Source organism: Limulus polyphemus, unplaced genomic scaffold (genome assembly GCF_000517525.1).
Source record: "Limulus polyphemus unplaced genomic scaffold, Limulus_polyphemus-2.1.2 Scaffold2572, whole genome shotgun sequence".
Lineage (NCBI taxonomy): Eukaryota > Metazoa > Arthropoda > Merostomata > Xiphosura > Limulidae > Limulus > Limulus polyphemus.
In genome coordinates this window covers 86685-107050 of record NW_013668182.1, presented here as the reverse complement: position 1 = coordinate 107050, position 20366 = coordinate 86685, and the positions used below count along the sequence as shown (strand labels likewise).

Genomic DNA, 20366 nt, shown 5'->3' with positions numbered 1-20366 from the left:
AAACTGTAGACTATAATTTAAATTTTAATATTATAGATTATCTAATTTCTTAATTTAAAAGTAAATATTAAAAATACAGTTAAACATTGATTTTTGTGTGTGACGTGGTATGTTGAATGCAGCACTGGTTTAAATTAGATGTTTGTGGTTTCAAAATACTAAATCTATAGTTTCATAAGAATTAGGAACTCAAATTACCGATATTGACAAGCTAGAATATAAAATAACAACCTCATATCTTTTCTATTTGCTGAGATATCACTCATGTACTGAATTAAAAACAGTGGCCCACTCACCTCTTTTCATTTTTGGAAACGGTCTCTTATATCTTATATACATATATGACATGTGAATAATCAATCAAAAGCTCAGAATGTTCCCCTCAGCCATTTTTATGTGTTAGGATGGCATCTTGTTCTTTCGAACCAAGATTTCAAGGAGGTAGGTTATGTCTTTAGTCTGCTCAAAATGTCATATTTTTTAAACCCAAATACAGCTTAGTTACTAAGCTTGATAAATTATAGTGGAATTCTAAGATATCAATATAGAATTTATGATTTTTTTTGGTTATTCAACTGTACATATAAAACCTAAAAAAAAGATTTCATTTCATATCCTCCATGTGCAAAATTTTAAAAGGCTTACCAACCTACATCAAGCAGCAACCAAGTATAAAGGTCATAACTAGAAGAGATAATTGTTTGCATTACTTCTTCATTTACTGTTTATGTTTTAAGAAAAATAAGTTTAAGAACTTGTTTCTAAATAGCAATAATCTATATACATATATAATGTATAATAATGGAAAGGTGACTGAATTTTACAAAATACTAGTCTACACAGACAAGACAGGTCACTTTGTAAAGACTAAAGGTCAGTTTATATTATTGGATACAGTAACATGAAAGCACATGTGCTGTGTCATTATAACTTCATTTTTGTTAGCCAGACACAACTGAAAGGTTAATATAATAAAAATTATAAAGATCTATAAATACATAATGCTATGAGATTTAAGCTATTTAGTCTAAACATTTATGTTTTAGTGTTATAATCTGTTGTCATTCTAGAACAAAAGAGGCATAATTTATACTTATTTTCTAATTTTTTATGGTGGTTACAAGATCGGTCAAATCTACCAAACCCGTGGAGATTTGTTAGTGAAAATAACAAATAAAATATAAAGTTTTTTCTTAAGAAATGTTTGATAACTATCTGGAAATTATAAAGATTTTGCATGTGAAAGTTGAAAATTTTCTGATGCATAAAAGTATTTTTAATCTTAAAATGAAAATTACTTTGCATGTTGAATAGGCAACATGCGAAAAGGCATGAGAAAAACACTGCTTTACGAACCTTAAGACTTAATAAAGAAAAATTATATTTTGCATATGAAAACATTGTAATGTTACTATAATTTGCCAACTTTTGTTAACATACCCTTACTAATTTAAAAGGTATAGCATAAAACTATAACAAGCACAAAATGGTTATGAGGTCAGTCCCAGGGACTGAGCCTGTGTAAAGAGTTAATAGAATAGTTTTGTATATTTGGAATTCTCTTTATTGAACCTTTTCTAAGCTATCCAACCACCAGAAAGTGTAATCATTGTTCACAAGTACGCATTTTCAAGATCTTGCTGATGCATAAATATTTTTTACACAGGTAATTATTGTAACTATTTTTATTAGCTATTTCCATATTTGTTTTCTGAACAAAAGTAGTCTCTTAAAGCTGCAAGAGCTTTGTACCTGTGTGACAAGCTGTTCTTTAGCTCACTTGTCATTTCTGCATAAGTCTGAATGTGACCAAGAGGCTGAAAGCATGGGTCCCAGCCAAAGGTTCTTGGGCCTCTAGGAGCAACAATGACACCATCCGTTTTTCCATGAAACAATTTAACCTCGTGACCCTGTCCCTCACTAAATGCAAAAGTGCACAGTGCATAAGCACTCTTGTCACTCCAACCCTGTAACAAAAATCTGATGCTTGTGAAATTGATCTGCAAGCTCAGGAAATAAGAAATTTTTACAGAAACTTGTTTATACAGTAATGTGAACAACAACAAAAATTAGTTTTTCAATTACTGCAAATGACACTTGAACATAATACCAGTTTCAATACTTCAACTTGGTAAACATGATCTGGTTTCAATATGTCAAACTCTTACTTTAACAAATAAATACAAATTTGATAAATTTATGTGTTGTGTTCCAGAAAATTACATCAGTGATAGTTAAATCTCATATTTTAATTTTTCTCAGTTACCCATTTTTCTGTTAAGCTAATTCTACGATACATTTAATTTGGATTTAAAATATTTTGAAACTCATGTTTTCAACATAATTCTACATTGTAAAAGTTAAAGTTTTAGCTTATCAAGAAACCTGACAAAAATTGAGACTCAACACAGCTGAGAGGCACATCAAGCTCAGTTCTTTGTGATTTTATTGTTTAAACCATAAAGTTATGAATTATAAAATATTTAAATGATGACAAAAGTCTTTTTTTTTAGACATCTGCTTATGATGAAACATTATTAGTAAAAACAAACAAGAATCTGAGCAGGTTTGTATTTTTCTTGTTCAGTAACTAGTTTAGTGTGAGATAACAAAGTCAAAATATACAGGAAAGAGTGATCCAATAATGTGTACTAAATTAAACATTCATAAAGTTACACATTAAAAAAAGCAGATAATCCATTGTTATAAAAAACATACAACTCATGTAATTTTGGAGGTGAACTGCAAAAAACAATGTTCATTTCCTATTGAAGAAAAGTCTAACTTATGAAAATATTCACATTGTAAAATTATACATAGACTTTTCTCAATGTTAAAATACTTTTACTCGGAAGCTTTTGGTGCTCTTAATGGAGCCTTCATCAGGCAACAATGTACTGAGTAATAAAAATTAAATTTTTATCGCTCAATACATCATTGCCCGATGAAAGCCCCAGTAAGAGCACTGAAACCTCACAAATAAAAGTATTTTAATGTAGAGAAAAGTCCATGTATAAATCTGCAGATTAATTTACCAGCAAGATCACTGAAAGCTCACAAATAAAAGTATTTTAATGTAGAGAAAAGTCCATGTATAATTCTACATATTAATTTACCTATGTTATAAGTCTTAAACAACAAAACACTCAAATTTTTGGGTTTCCTACATATAGTAGAGTCCAGCATCAACTCTGATACTCTCCAACTTTCTTGAGCATTGAAATGAAAAAAAAAGTAAAACTAAAAGTTTTGGCATTTCCTACCTCTAAGATTCGATGCAAACCTTCTGGACCTATCTTTTTCAAAAACCACTTTACATATGGTCCAGGCATACCACCCAATGCATTGAAACATAGGCATGTGTCTTCTACAATTACAGGACAGTGGAGAACTTGAGCAGCAGCTTGAGCTTTAGCAATAGAAATGTCATCAGGTTCCCCTTGATATTCTGGTAAATCAATGGCTTTGCTTTCTAGCTACAGAGTTATAAAAAAGTATTAAAACCTTAAATAAACAACTTTTTAAACCAAATTTAGAGAAAATATCAACTAAACACTATTAAAACAAAACTCAGGAAATAAACTCCATGAATCAGATGTTTAAGTTTTATAATTATTAGTTATTATCTAAACATATATGAAATTCAATATAAAAAATACTTGGAAATTTTAAAACGTTTGGGTTTTGATTAGAACACATTACTTTCAACTGCTTAGAATCTTTACTAAAAATACATTTATGAACAATTATTTAACTATTAAACATCCAGTAAGTGCACGGTCCACTAAATATATTAACTTTCTTCCCTGTGTATGAAAGGTAAAACAGTATATACAACTATTTTACAACATATGCTTTAAAGATAAGACATTAAAAGAAAGTCTACTATGTGTGGATGTAGTACTTAATAGTAGTGATTGACAAGAGTTCCAAATAATTACCATGCCAAAAAACCACCCTATTCAAATCCTATGCAAAAAACCGACCATTCAAAGTGTTGGTTACAATATATTATGTGCATATATACTAATAATACATTAAAAAGTTCATTAACATTTTCGGTATAACAATTAGAAAATGTCTAAAACAGCAACTTTTTCGTCTACTACCTACCTGATCACATCAGTGGGGCTAGCGCCTAGACAGCTTGGATTATTGCTACAAGATCTCTTAAGCTTACTTGACTGGTCTGTGGGTATCCACTTTTGATATTCAAATAAAAATCTATATATATACAGGTATAATATGAATGGTAAACATATCATGCATGTACTTAAATATCTTTTCAACCTAACGGATGGCACTACATATTGATGGATAGACATGTGACAGTTCCTAAAGATAAAGTATATACTTTATACAGGTATAACATAAAGTAAACAAACAAGAGTATTAAAAAATTATGAAGTAACGATCCTGCAACAAAATGTAATGAAACAAGAATTAAAACTACAATCACAAATTTATGAAATCTAATCCCTACTTTGATAGCTTTATACACTTCTGTAGACCAAAGTAAGGATTAAATTTTATAGATTTATGATTGTGGTTTTAATTCTTGTTTCATTAATTTTTTGTAGCAGGATCCCTACTTCATTTTAAACTTCATAATTTTTTAATACTCTTGTATACTTAAAATAGATTGAGGAGCCCATCAATCATTCTTCCAGTTCAAAAATTTGTTTCTTTTTTTAATTTTGCACAAAGCTACATGAGAGCTATCTGTGCTAGCTGGCCTTAATTTAGCAGTGAAAGACTAGAGGGAAGGCAGCTAGTCATCACCACCCACTCCCAACTCTTGGGCTACTCTTTTACTAACGAATAGTGGGAGTGACTTTCACATTATAATGCTGAAAGGGCGAGCATGTTTGGTGGGAGGGGGGATTTAAACCCACGACCCTCAGGTTACAAGTCAAGCACCCTAACCACCTGGCCAGCAGTAAGAAAGTATCACCATTAAATGTTTACTACAACTAAGGACACTTTCTACCTACTGTTTAAACTTTATATCATTTCATAAATATCCAAAATAGTAATAATTAATATTTTACGAAGCAATTATCAAAGGCTTTCTGAAAGTGAAGGTGTGCGTCATCAACTTGGTTGCTCTCATCCCAAAAGTAGGAAGCTTATCTACATATTTCAAGTTGGGAAGACAAAGTTCTTTTGTTAATCCACACTATTATAAGAATGTTTAACTAAGGTCCAGTTTTCAAAATGACTCCTGACAACAGATTAAAAGATCTACTACTAACAGAAGTGGAATTATAACTGTAGGCCTATGATTTTATGTATCTTTGTTCAACTTTAAAAAAAAAAAGGAATCCCAATGGAATCTTGTAACCATCAGCAATTTTCTTGGTGTCAAAGAATTTCCCAAAAGTAACAGTTAAACTGCACATGTCCCAACTCTTACTAAACTTCATCAGGACTTTAAGAAAAATATTTTCAGTGTTTTTCACTAACTGCAGAGCAATTTCCACAAGCCACCACTATGTGCTACAAACAGTAAATTTGGTAACAGTACATGCTTTTCATTTTTCACAATGGTAAAGAGGTGTGCATGGTGAACTTGCAATTTGGATGAAAGATATCCTGAACATTTTAATGGTTATATCATGTCATTTCCAAACCACAATTTAAAAAACATTTACAGTAGTAAAACATCTACAGTAAATTCAAGCATATTGTAGATCCTACACAAAATTAAACATTCACAATATCAATAAATACAGACAAGTTTGTTTCAAGGCAAATTGATAACACTTCAGTTATAATCAAACTTACGTACAAAAATCTGCATTTTTTTTATCAATTTCTATGTGTTTAACTTTTATCTTGAATCAAATACACTTTCATCTAGGCTGAGATGTGAAAGTAAGTATGCTGAGGCTAACATTAGATCTGTTTATGTTTTTAACCAGCTAGATCTTGTATGTAAGCATATGAAGAAGACTATATTACAATAGTACAAAGCTGGTATTATTTCATATAGCTACACATCCAAAATTCATAGAATTGTGTCTAACAATTAGGCATGAGTTTATTACGAATTCTGGTAATTAATACTTTGCAGTAATGTTTTGCTGAAAAAATATGCTTAAAAGAATATATCTATATATATCAGCATATCATAAATAGTAATTAGCGTACTGATAATTTCTCTGATCCTACATGCATGTGTTAATTTCAATACTCCAACTCAACCACGATTTTCTTTTTAAAATATTTTTTATGCTTAATATTATTTGTAATTCACGTAGTATAGCTAGTTATTACATAATGTAAATGCTGTTTAAGAAAGTAAAGTTTGTTTTGTGTTAAATTTATTGTTTTCACTATTAAAATATTTCTATCACATTTACAGACAAAAGACTGTTAATGTTCAAGTTGCTGTTAAATCAAATAGAATTACATCCCACACCTTTCAGAGACCTAGTTATTTTTGGAAAAAACTCCAAATATTATGCTTATCAAACTAAAATTCTGTGATTATATTTCAGAAAATAAATATTAAAACTACCAAACCTTCAACAGACTGTGGTTGTGGGCTGAAAACACTCCTTTTACCTGCACCAGTTTAACTACCACCAGAATTTAAAAAAATTTGAAACTAGAGCAATTGGATATTCCAACCAGAGAAAAAGGAAGATATGAGTTATGGTTGAAAGAAAAAAGAGCAAAGAAGCTTGCATCATCAAACTTTGGAACAGATTTAACTAGAAAACTGTTCCCTTTAGAGTTTTTTTTTATAGTATGTTAAAAAGTTAAAACTAAGGTTGCTTCACTGAGTATGGGAAGAGGGAATGAAAGAAATTCAAAAGTAAAATACCTCATACCTGAAAGAAACCATTAGAGACGTTTACATAAATGTGGACCGTAACGAGATGGAAAATTGTCATAATTATAATCAAATGTCCATACATAACGATGAATTACTTGTGAAACCAGAGTTGTGATCTGTTACCGAGAGTTTTCCTGAAAAAAATATTATGTCTGCTCTTTTATATTAAAAAGAAACAATAGTTATTATGCACAAGTTCATGATAACTGGGTCTGAATTCTGTATGTTTATTAAATTTACAAAAACAGATGTCTTTGTGGAATCATTTTAACAGACCTTCCATACATGAAAAAGATGCTTCAGAAATATTTTTTTGGACAAAAAAATGTGGCCTTTAAGTAAGAAACATAAACTTGCATTTTTCCTCAGGATGAATGCTATTGTTTATTTGAGATTCATCAATTTCTTCATTTATGTCATCTGCTTGTGATAAGAAAATATACCAAAATGAAAAAAAAATTGAAATTTCCTTTTTAAAATATTTTTTATGCTTAATATTATTTGTAATTCACGTAGTATAGCTAGTTATTACATAATATACATGCTGTTTAAGAAAGTAAAGTTTGTTTTGTGTTAAATTTACTGTTTTCACTATTAAAATATTTCTATCACATTTACAGACAAAAGACTGTTAATGTTCAAGTTGTTGTTAAATCAAATAGAATTACATCCCACACCTTTCAGAGACCTACTTATTTTTGGACGTGGTTGAGTTGGAGTATTGAAATTAACACATGCATATAGGATCAGAGAAATTATCAGTATGCTAATTACTATTTATGATATGCTGATATATATAGATCTAATTATATTTTAATTATATCTTTTTATGTGCTTCACCACTGGAATTAGTTGTTCTAACTGATAAGATTTGTTGTCTTCAAAGTCAAGTCAAGAAACAAAGTGACATTATTGAAAGACTGCAGAGAATGAGCTACAGGAAGAGAAATTAACCTCAGAAACAGACATAGAAATTCCCAATTTTTGATGTAGATGCTGAGATAAAAGAAGAAAAATTAAAGGGCCTGTTCAAGTATAACATACATCAAATTTTTGCATTAACATTTATTATACCCCAAAGATTCTCATTACTAGAGCTGGGTGATTACCTCAATATAATTAATCACCCATGAGAATTGATTACATCAATTAGTTTTACATAAAATAATCTGCTAATCAAAATTAGTGTTTATGATTATTATAGTTTTAGATTATTCCAATATCCAGTAAAAAACACTGCTATTATGATTTTGATTAATTCAAGTTTGCCAAGCTTAATCAATTAGTGACACAACTCATGAAAATAATTAACTAATCAAAATAAGGGTTTCCAACTATCTAAGTTACTAAAATAATGCTATTATATTTGTTTGTTGTTAAGTATGAAGCTACACAAGTGGTTATAAAAACCTGATTTGTAGTGTTATAATTTTTTTCTTTTCTAGTTAATTCATGTGAGAACAATCAATGATTATTTTAGCCATCTCATGAAAACAATTGAGTAGATGAATGTAATCAATTAATGATCCTCATAATTAATTGGTTAGCTAATTCTACTAATCATTCAGCTCTACACATTACAATAAGAAAGTGGAATAAGAGACATTAAAATCCTTTTCTTACAAGACGATATTTTTCTATCTTTGTGCAGATTTAGGCACGGCTATGGACTGAAAGATCTTTCAATGAGGTTTGAACTTTCAACACAGTAAAGTAGTATTGTCTTCAACATTTGGATTGAATACCTGTATTTAATATTTGGACAATTCTATATTTGGCTGCATAGAGATAAAATCATTAACAGTATCCCAAAATATCTTCAAAAAAGAATTTTCAACAACTTAAGCAATGCTTGATGGAACTTAAATTTAACTGACTACAGATCAAATAAAACATTACTATGTTTAACAAGCGAGTCAAATGGATCTCTGACATTTGTATCTGAATTATTTACAGGTTCAAATTTGGACAAAGCATATGCAGAACAAAGCGACTTGCTTAAAGATTTAAAAACTAATATTTATATTACTGAAAGGGATGCCATCATGGCTGATAAAGGTTTTTATCATAGGAAAGTAACTTGCTTAGTTAGGACTAAAACTGAACTTTCACCCTTTGCATTAATTGAAACTCAAATGCCTGCATCCGACACAGAAATAACATATAAAATAGCAATATACAGAATTTATATACAGAGACTTATATGAAGAATGAAAACATTTAGAATTGTTGGTGAAACCATAGCAACCTTAGTTTCCCAGAAAATCAATAAATTGTCATCTGTGTGTTGTTACATTACTGTTTCAAGATTTATTTGTAGCAATCAGAAGTAAAATTTCAAGTACATGAATAATAATGAATATTACATAAGAGCACACATTTTCATATCAGGTATTTTGATTTTAAAATAAAATTATAATGAATACAAGAATTATATATTTTCATATGCAGATGTAAATAAAAAGTCTTAGAACCTTGTTAAATTTTTAAATTATTTAAATATTACATATATTTGGTTTTGTATCCATTAATCCAGATCAAAATTGTACTTCTCCAAGAGGTGTATGCATTTTGGAAATATCTATTAATATTTTATTTTCAGAGGGATTCCTTTTAAGTCTTGCAAAACCATGTCTAAATGAATAATTTTGGATATTCTGAATTAATAGAGTACAAAAAAATAACTTCCATGACAAAATTTAACCTTATCTTTTTATGATGATTTACAAATGTTGAATAGCATTAACTCTTGTTGTTTTCTTATCTGAATATTTTAGCAGAAAATTTTAGAATGATTGTAAAATTAATATTTCATGTTTTGTAAAAAATAAAACATCCAATAAAACTTTGATGATGAGGAACCCACTTTGAGACTAATAACGGCTGGAGACGGCTTGAATGGGTAATGAAGAAAAACTTTAATACAAGTACCTGATGATGACAAAACCTTGTCGAAACATTGTACATTTGCTGTTAAGTTAAAATTATATTAAATATTATATTATATTTTCATTAGGTAGGGAGCAGCATGGCCTAGTGATTAGTGTTTTGCACTTGTAGGCAAAAGGTTGCAAGACTGAGACTTACCAGTGTTATTTTTGTGTCCTGCAGAAAGACACTTTACCCCATTTCCTTCAGTTTACTCAGCTGTATAATAAATACCATCACGTAGCTGGAATTAATCTGTAATGGACTAGCATTCAGCCCATCCAAGTGGAACATGCCACAGGAAACTGGAGTTAAATGCTGCCTTTATATGCTTTTCAGACATGAAAAGGATTAACTCATTTACTTCAGTGGCTTGCACTGACTACTAGTATGGCTCTGCAGTTGTAAACATTTTAGTTTTTCTGAAGTTATGCTTTTCTGGAAGAGACTGAGGGTAATATTCTGGTAGCCAATAATCAAAAATGAGATAATATATTACCTACCCATATTATCAGAAGCTGTGAGTTACTCTAGAACATCTCAAATCTGTTCCAACTTACTCCTGTAGCTGCTGAGCTTGTTTCCGCAAGTCCTCAGCATGTTTCTGTGCAGGAACAACAAAAGTTTCATTGTATTTAGGATTCAGGAGAGCTAGGATCCCACGTTTTTCTTCTACATTCTCAGTTGCATTTAAAAATTCATATTGTAATCTAGCAAGTTCCTATTAAAAATAAGGAAAAATAAAAAAATTAATGGCACAAACTTTTAATACTAGACTATAAACTAAAATCAGCTTAACATTGGACTATATACATACAAAAGGGTTTTTATTTGTTTTTTTTTTTACAAACCTTACATCAATGAATTGCCAGCATGAATTCTCTGAAATATCAGAAATATATTATTTAAATACTTTAAACTTTTAACTGTTGGCTATAAACATCAGCATTAATTTAATACAAAGCTCTCACTAGAAACAGATAAACATTCTTATAGTTTGAATAGAATAAAAAATTGGTTCCTACAAATCTTATTAGATTTTTAAACTCATTTTTATAAATTATTTGTTCACCAAATTTGTTTTGGGTTTATGACTTTGTTGGTTACAAAGCCTCTAACAGCACAAAATGTAAACAATATTACCATCAATATTGCATTTCATTTTACAATTTACTGTTGCAAGTTTCTAATATATTTTACATAGAAAAGTGCTTTCATCCATTGTCTTTGGTCAGTTCTTTACAGTGTTATAACAGGCAAAAATAAGATTATTCAATATGATACAGTAGGTGGGCAATACTGGTAGTAAACTATATGGAAGCAAGTCAGAACCATTAGATATATCAATGCATATGCCAAAAGATTCTGTTTTTTTTTTAATTTTAATATTCAAAGTAAATTTTGTTTAGAAAATCACAATCCCAAATGTATAGACTCTGGTATTAACCAGAGTAAGGAATATTAATTTGTATACAAAAAAGTAAAACAAATGGTTTACACTTTGCTGCTATTAGAAATTTCTACTTTACCTTTAATCAATCAAATTAAAAAAACAAAATACTAACTTTAAATTTCAGAATAGCATCACTGAGTGCTTGTTTTGCCAGGTTCACCAGTCCTTCAGCTTCTGATAATGTTGTGCTAACAGAATGCTTTATCTTTACACTGTCTTCTAAATCCTCCTAAAGTTGACGTAGTATACCACTTGGTCAGCCACAGTAAAACATTCGGAACTCATCTTTAAAGCTTATATTTTCATGTACTTTTATACAGTAAAGAAAATTTCTTTTTGAAAAGTCTTTAATGAAACAAACTAATCACAAATAAACAATCTTAATTTTATAGTTTTTTCAGGCACATTGTATTAAGAGTGAAAAACACAAAACTGACATTTTTTGGCACAAAGATCTTATCTTTCACTGTGCCTAAAAAATGTTGGTTTTCTGCTCAGGTAAGTTAACCCAACAAAGGAAGAAGTAGACCATTCATTTGTAATTGAAGTTTGTTTTGGTGAATCGACTTCGTTATGTAACAACAACTTTGTTTGAAAAATACAGCATCTCCAGATTGTTTTTTTTATTGCAAAACAGCAAAAAATGAAAAATCTGCCATTGTATTTCAACAGAAGTAAAACTGGGTCAATGTTTAACATTTATTTCTTCTAAGCTAGTGTCTAACCTGTAACAAATGTGAAAAAAACAACAAAAAACTTCAGATATATATGCTCAATGACCTGTCTCTCGAAAAATAGTACAAACAGTTTACTGACAAGGTTCTGCAAGCTACATGAAGTTTATTCAACTGAATCAAACTTTGAGGAGAGAGAGAAAAAACAAACAGTTTCTACAATAGCAAGTAATTTGCTCTAGTAATAATATCTTATCAGTTTTGACATTTTATTATTAAATTAAAAGCAAATTTCATTGTTTGATTATCACAAACAAAGTCAAAATGTATTTTTTCATAAGTTAATTTGAAACTGAAGAAGATCATTTGAAAGTTTATTATATGTAAATAACTTATTCCTCACTTGATATTTTGTATAAAATATATTTAATCACTATCAACGAATGAGTCTTGCACAAAATAGAATTTTTAGAGGTGGGGTTAAGAATAAAAAGCATACATCAAAATACATCACAACATGCTCACCTTTATTTGATTTTGAGTCAACCTGTTTGACTGTGCAGCAATTCTTGCTTTTTCTGTTGGTTTCTGGATTTCCTCTTTTATAATATTCAACATTTCATTTAGGAGCCCCTTTAGCTGATCCAAGCGTTTTTGCAGCCCATCAACTTCATGAAGATCCATTTTAAATCCTTTCACTCTGTCTAGAAGTATATTAGCTCTCCTGAAAGCATTGAAAAATACACACATAATAAGACTTTAAAACAACAGTGACAATCACATACATTTCCTGTCATTTTAAAGAAATATAGCCACAATGACATAGAAGAATATTCTTAGGCTTAATAATAATTTTCTTAATTACCAATGCCTGATGTGTATTGTATTTCAAATAGCAGAAATACTGTTTAACAACTTACTAAAAGATATTGACATGTCTATCAACAAATAAGAACATTTGTTTAAAGGTTGGTAAATGTACTGCATCTGCCAATAAAACAAAGGAAAACAAATTATTAGAAGAAATTTAACATCAGAGAAAAACTAAATAAATATGCCACACTGCCAAGAAAACAATAAAATATATTAATATGAATTTGCCAGCTATCATCTTAAAAGACAAAGAACATGTCATACACACACACACACACACATTTCCAATAAAATAAACAACTTGCTATTGCTAAGTTCCCACCGATCACATTAAAATGAAATAAATATATCACACACACTGCCCAGAAAACAAAAAACTTACTATTACAAAATTTTCAGCCATCATAATAAAATATAATATGCCACACTTTACTAAAAAAAACAGAAAAATCTACTATTAATAGAAATACCAGATATCATATTAATCATATGCATACAGATGGATCAAAATGTGTACGTCATAACATTGTACAGTTACATTTAAAATCTAATTAAACAACTTGATGATCAATGTATTGATATAAACTTGGCATCACAGTTCAGTTTGCAGTACAAATTTGTATATTATTTAAGTTTTAATTTCTTAATTTAAAAAAATATATTTTCAAAATTTTCAATCTTCACTTCTCTCTGTAATGTGACACACTGCTCTGAATTCTCCCCTTTAGATTTTATATTTTCAATATAACAACTTTAATATAATATAATATCTCTACTTATATATAAGTGCCTATTACCTTCTCAGAATATTCTCTACACAAAATGCATTTGTTGTTTTCTTTTGGTGGACAAACGTAGAAATTTGAGCTAAAATTCTTTGTCAAATTTGAGCTGTTACCAGAATTTTGAATATATTTCTAACTTAGAAAGCTAGGTAAATTATAGTAGTTTTGGGACATTCTATTCTGGTGACTGATATACATTTAAGATTTAAATTAGACTGCCATTCTGAGAGCAAAATGCCTGGAACCTGGAAGAAGTACTATGTTTACTGTTTTTTTTTTTTAAGTAATACTTGTAATACTTTTTTTTTTAACAAAAGTAACTAAAATGTAAAACTTAGAATCTTCTTAAATCAGATAACAAAAATAAAGTTTGATGCACTTAGGAAAATGAGTTCACAGAAATAACCTAATTGGTTTGTTTACCTTATATGGGAAAAAAAAGAGATATGAACTCCTACCTTGATTTCTACAGTGATAAACAGAATCTCCAGAACAAAGTTTGACAAAGCAATAAAATTAAAAGAAAACTGATATGAAAAGAGTAACAGCTGAAACTGTGAAGATAAGTAATTTAAAAGTCTTAAGTCAATTATGGATTAAAAAAAGAAAAGATATTATTAATTTCATTTTAGACCTTTCATTCTACTACACTGATAATTTCATTACACTTTGTATTTTATCTTATTTTCTCTACTCTACTACTAAGTTTTACCAAAAATAAACTTCTGATATTAATTAAGGCAAGTTTTAAGATGAAAACAAGTATTTTTATTCCTAACATGAAAATCACCTTTCACTCAGACTGACTCAGTAAAGACTTTGTAAATTTACAGATAAATCTTTAGCAAAAGTACTGTGCTAAAAACGAAAAAACATTTGATTTTTTTTGCATACAATAGACTTGTAGTGTTTACTAAAAGCTTGACAAGTTTTGTGAAGATACACAGTGTATTCAGAGTTGTAGTTAAAACCTATATGTTGCCAAGTAAACAATAAAACCTGCAATTACAAAGCTGTCAAACATAAAATAAAAACAAAAAATAAATAACTGCAGTCAAAGAAAAACTACCAGTACAAAGTTCCCACCAATCACAATAAATAATCCACATGCAACTACAAAAACAAAAATCCTGTTATTAAAAAAATTACACAATATATAAAGAAAACAATACAATTATTTGCATGTGATGAATCACAAGTACTCAAAATATGCATACTTCACCATAGTGTAGTCATTTCTATTCCATAGAATATTATAACAAACTTTAAAACTGGTTTATGACTATCATTATTAGTAAAATTCATCAATAATGGGACATTATTTGTGGGCTCCCTGCTTTTTACATTGTAATGCTTTAGGGGTGACATTTAATCTAAATATTGAAACTAATCTATTAAGCATTATGAGATAAACTGACATCAGAATAATTTAATGGATCTCAGTTGTTTTATAAAATATTTAAGATTGGACAGATGAAATATAATCAAAAATACTTAGTGGCAAAGAATTCCTAAATACTCTCACAACTGCAACTCTATGCTAACTATATAATTGGAAAATGTTTCATTTTATTCACTAGTAAATATTTTCAGTTTACTTTCCAAGACTTCCTTAAGCAGATGCTCTCTATCAGTGAATACATTTTGTTTCAGATGAAAGAAATGATATATTAGCAAGCCACTTAAGAGTTTTACAGGATTTTATTTATCTATATAAGAATATTCTGTTACCATTTCTTATAAGTAACACAAAAGATAATGTAATTCAGTTGTTTAATCTTGCTTTTTTATTGATATAAACTGGTCAATGTATACTATGATGTTGTATATTTCATTACGAAATTTAATTTTAGTGATTAGTAGGCTTTCTTCATACTTTTCTGAAAAATTATAAGTTATCAACTACATAAAGTTGTGATGGGAGGGGGAGTGGAGGGTGAAGCACTTGTTTTTTATTATTATATTTGCTTGTGTAAGCATTAGGGACAAATATTAAAGTCAAAAGTTAAACAATGATAACTTATTTTTTTACCCTATAACATGAAACTAAATACAACAGTCTGAAATATGAGGGGAACATAAAAAAAAGGCTATACTAACAGTAAAGTGTAAACTAGTAGATAAAATTGTGTTCCTGACATTTACTGTTTGCAAAGTTATTACATTTCATTAACAAGTCTTGTAATTTAGATATTTCTTACCGATGTATTCAAACAAAAATAACAGGAAGTTTTATATTACAGAAAAAAAATAATTAAAATTAGATTTGATAACATTTCTTTCAGAAGTTTCAAACCAAATGTGAAGAAACTCATTTGAATAAAAATGTACTCACAAACATAGGGTATTATATAAGTGAAATACCATTGTTTCTGAAATATATATTTAGAAAATTTGAGCATGAATGCCATACTTAGAAAACAATTTTGAGAAAACTAAATTATTAGATATTACTTCTTGAATGTTACCTTAAATATGGTTTTTTGGCTCAAAAGTTTTATACAGCATTGTGATTTTAATATGTGGGATTTTTCCATCTTACCAAAGTTCCTCCTTAGCATTACGACTGATGGGGCTAAAGTCTCGTGCTCTAATCTCTTGCAAAATTTCTTCAGCCTTTCTAAGCATCTCATCTAAACTAACTCTTGGTCTAGATGGGTCTAAACCATAATTCTTTGGTTCTTGAACAGTATCTACAGAAAAATAAGAATAAAGCCTTATAAACTACCATCCAATGCACATGATACAATTAAAGTACACCATGAAAAATTAAATCAGGGATCGTTTGTGTCTAAACTCTAGTTAGATTTGCTGGTACAAACAGAAAATACAATAAAGGTCATTTAAAAGTTGAACTATTTGTATGTAAACCTAATAACAAGAATAGTTTAAATTGATGTTAATATGAATAATATGATTTTACTTGAAACTTGGTTGATATAAAATTGTACCTAAAACAATACTGTATCCTAATCATACAAATTTCTGAATGTCATTTACATAAAACTATTCTTAAAACAATATTGTAATCTTATCTTCATGTGGCAACAAAGAAACACCTCAGTTTTACTCTCTTTATTTATTAACTGAAACAAATCCTACAATATAATTGTATATTATACTACTTGTTACAAACAAATTAGGTATAAAAATACCTTTTAACACTGACTTGCATAGAACTTTTATTATTTGCTTTTAGTGCTATAATTGTGAATTCAAAGTACATAAAACAACAACAAAATGAAACATATGCTATGTACATTAACCTATGAATCATCACATTTGAATCATAAAACTTTAGTTAAGTCTTTTACATAAAGGTAATATTGTTTTGAAAATTATAGCAGAAAATCTTTCCTTAAAATTGTGAATTTCAATCATCTTAAAGTTTTCCCATATGTCTACTGAAACTAAAGCATTTAACACTAAAACCATTAAAAATTTCTACATAATATCAACTGAAAGTATGAAACAGCAACTATTTCTTACTCAGAATATCATCCCAAAGTTTTTCTATCAGATTGAGAAGCTCTCTGGAACTTTCTAAAATTTTGTTTGCATCATCAGCAATAGGTCTTGCTTCATTTACAGCACCTTTAGCCTGTTCAATGCCATGAAGAAATATAATTTGTTCCATTTTTTTTTTTATTGTTTTGATATAAATTTATTATAACTTTTAGTTCCAGTTCTCAAGTCCATTACATAATAAAATCACACACTGACAAAACATTAAAAATCAAACAGTCATATAACTGTGTTTATATTTGGTTGGAAAAATAAGGAAACAGTGAAAAGTAAGTAAATAAATCCATCAGCTACTAAATATAACTGATCACCAATGTAACTAACAGCTGATGGACTAATAAAAAAAAATATTCAAGAATACAAATAACCAACAAAATTACCTTATACATAGAATGACCAATATAGACATTAAACATCAGTTGACAGCTAAAGATTTTTTGAACATATATGTTACATTACAGTGACAAACACTCAACTAAGTTGAAAAGGATCTTAATTTACACAACCTAATACATCACTGAAGAACATAGTATCATCTTAATATTTTTATTTACAAGTTATAACTTCACAAAATACATACTCAGTTTTTAAACATTTAAAGTTACCCAGGATCAGTAAAATTCATGTATTTACATATTTTCTATTGCTATTAATTCTTTTTCTAATTTTAACAATGACATGTCTAAATATTTGATTTATACTTTTGTTATTTTATTGCAATTACCAGAACTTAATTAACTAATTTGCTGTCCAGCTTTTGGTGGATTAGTCACTGATGGTGATAAAGCTTACCCGTAAATGTAAGTTGCCTGCCCAAGTTTCCAAATCAAAATAGTAGGAAAAATTACCAAGAAGTTTCTGGCCACGATTTACAGCATCCTGGTATGCATCAACCTGAACCTGAGTGATTCAGAAATGGTGTATACAAAGTTGTTGTTTTTCTCATGTATATATTTTTGCTTCACAATATATTTCCAATCTCATCTATTATGGTACATAATGTCTTATGCTTACAAAGCAAGATTCACAGATTGGCAATTTGTATGACATTACATCAAAATAAGCCAGGTTTAATTAAAAATTATAATCATTCTCTACTCTGACCTTATGTACGTTTCCATTACAAGAATATAACAGTATCTCAACTACACACCACTTTAAATGAGGCCTTTCATTCAATATCAGAGCACATCAGATTGGCTTAGCATACAATACACAAATCTCCATCAAAACGCAATTTATCTCAACTGTTTATAAGATGTCAGTTATTAAGGCACATAACAATTTTTGATAACAAAATGTGATCTACAGATCTATGGTTTATGGGAACAATACAATTAGCTTGCTGGTTTGCCAGTTCTTCTAAATAATAAGTGAAGTTAATTATAGGAGAAATAAATAGTAATAATTAATTAGTGTTAAAATAACAATATAGTATTGTGTTATTAATCCTTACCCCAATTCTGATTTGTAAATGACTAATATAAAACTCATAATCAATGAACTTCACCAATTGAATGTAGTTCACACCATAACAGCTGTTCATGCAATTTGATAACATAAATAATGTTTCAACTACTACTGTCTGTCCTATCCCAGTCCACTTGATGAGCTTTGGTATTGGGCAAAATACCTTGTCAGCACTGGATATAGTAGATATAATGTGGTTAACTTACTGTTAATTGCATCATATTAGAAAAGATGATTCTAACAAATATTTCTTTTTTGGCCTATTATATTCTTCTTACTGGAGACCTATGTAAGGCCAGTAAATATAGATTTGTTAAGAATTATTAACAGTCTTATTGTCAAGTAAGTCACAGAAACAAGTGACATATATTTCCAATCTCAGTTAAGAAAACCTAGTCCAGGCTACTGACTGTTTTAATATTCTTTATTAGTAGTTATGTTTCTACCATCCTTATATCATCTTAAACCTAGTGAAAACCACAAAAGAGCATTTAGTGCTTTATCTTCTAAAAAAAAAACATTCAATGTCAGAAATATAGGTTACCTTCATCCATTTAAAACTATCACTATTCCTTCATGAAGATTCATAACTGTAGGACCATAATTTTTTTATTTATTTTAGGTGTTGCAAGATAAAATTCAGAAGGGACAACAAATATCGAAAGAGTGTTTACCTGTAAATGATACGTCATGTTATCTATATCCAAAAGTATTCCCCAAGGGGGTAGTATCACATTAGAGACCTTAGTTTCATTCACCATCTTCATCAGAAACTCCATGTCATCCAATAAAACACCAGTGCAATTATCATTACAAGCTGAAAAAGGGTTTGTCAATATGTATTTACTCTCCCTTTCTGATCTTTTACAAAATCTCATAACAATAAATGTATATTCTAGAACTGTTTTGGGACAAAAGCAATTAGTTAATAAAAACTTCTCACATATTGAAACAACAAAGAATACAGATGGTTTACATATAAAATAAAATATCACATTTACAGTTAACAGTCACTGAGCCAATTCCAGACAGCTTGGAAATGTATTACAAAGTTAAAACCATGTAACATTAATTTTATGATTTTGAACAAGAAAATAAAAAAAAATGTTAATGGGTCTATTTGATCAGGTTTAGAAATAGTCTTAGAATTTAAATACATTATATTGAGGATAACTGTCAGCTCCCTAGATTCTACTTTCAAACATATTTTGTTTTAGAGTATCTTGTGTGATGAAAAAGTAACTTATGTATTTTACATAATTCCTATTTCAAAGTGGATTCAGGTAGTTATTTGGCACTTGGGTCATATTTTTTCTTTTTCTAATAATTTCCAATCTTTGCTTAAATCAGACTTGATGAAGGACACAGAATAGAATCCAAAGTATTGTTTCAAGACCAAATAAAGACACAGAAAATCCATAAAAATGTAGTCCGTACCCATGATTCATGTATAATTATCAAATTGCAGTCCTTGAGGTCCCTAACGTTTTATTTTACACTTTCTATGGAATAAAATTAAATTTTTACTTTAAAGAAACATTTTTGTTGTTTAATAATGGCTGGAGACGGCTTAAATGGGTAATGAAGAAAAACTTTAATATAAGTTTAACATGACAGCAAATGTACAACGTTTTGACAAGGTTTTGTCATCATCAGGTGACACTTGACGACCTGATGATGACAAAACCTTGTCAAAGCAAATGTACATTTGCTGTCATGTTAAACTTATATTAAAGTTTTTCTTCATTCCCCATTTAAGCCATCTCCAGCCATTATTAGTCTCAAAGTGGGTTCCTCGTCATCGAATTTTTTAA

The 20366-nt window shown here is 29.1% G+C and overlaps 1 protein-coding gene across 1 annotated transcript in view; it reads right to left on the bottom strand.

Moving 5' to 3' along the window:
• Positions 1–20366, bottom strand: part of LOC106467335 (laminin subunit alpha-2-like) — a gene marked incomplete at its 5' end in the record, with an annotated part of 162333 nt that overhangs the window by 55590 nt on the left and 86377 nt on the right. The window contains 7 exons of the mRNA XM_022395494.1: positions 10333–10493; positions 11338–11454; positions 12425–12623; positions 16100–16250; positions 17047–17158; positions 17875–17982; positions 19227–19369. Coding sequence (XP_022251202.1) covers positions 10333–10493; positions 11338–11454; positions 12425–12623; positions 16100–16250; positions 17047–17158; positions 17875–17982; positions 19227–19369 — 991 coding nt within the window. The remainder of the gene's footprint in view (positions 1–10332; positions 10494–11337; positions 11455–12424; positions 12624–16099; positions 16251–17046; positions 17159–17874; positions 17983–19226; positions 19370–20366) is intronic.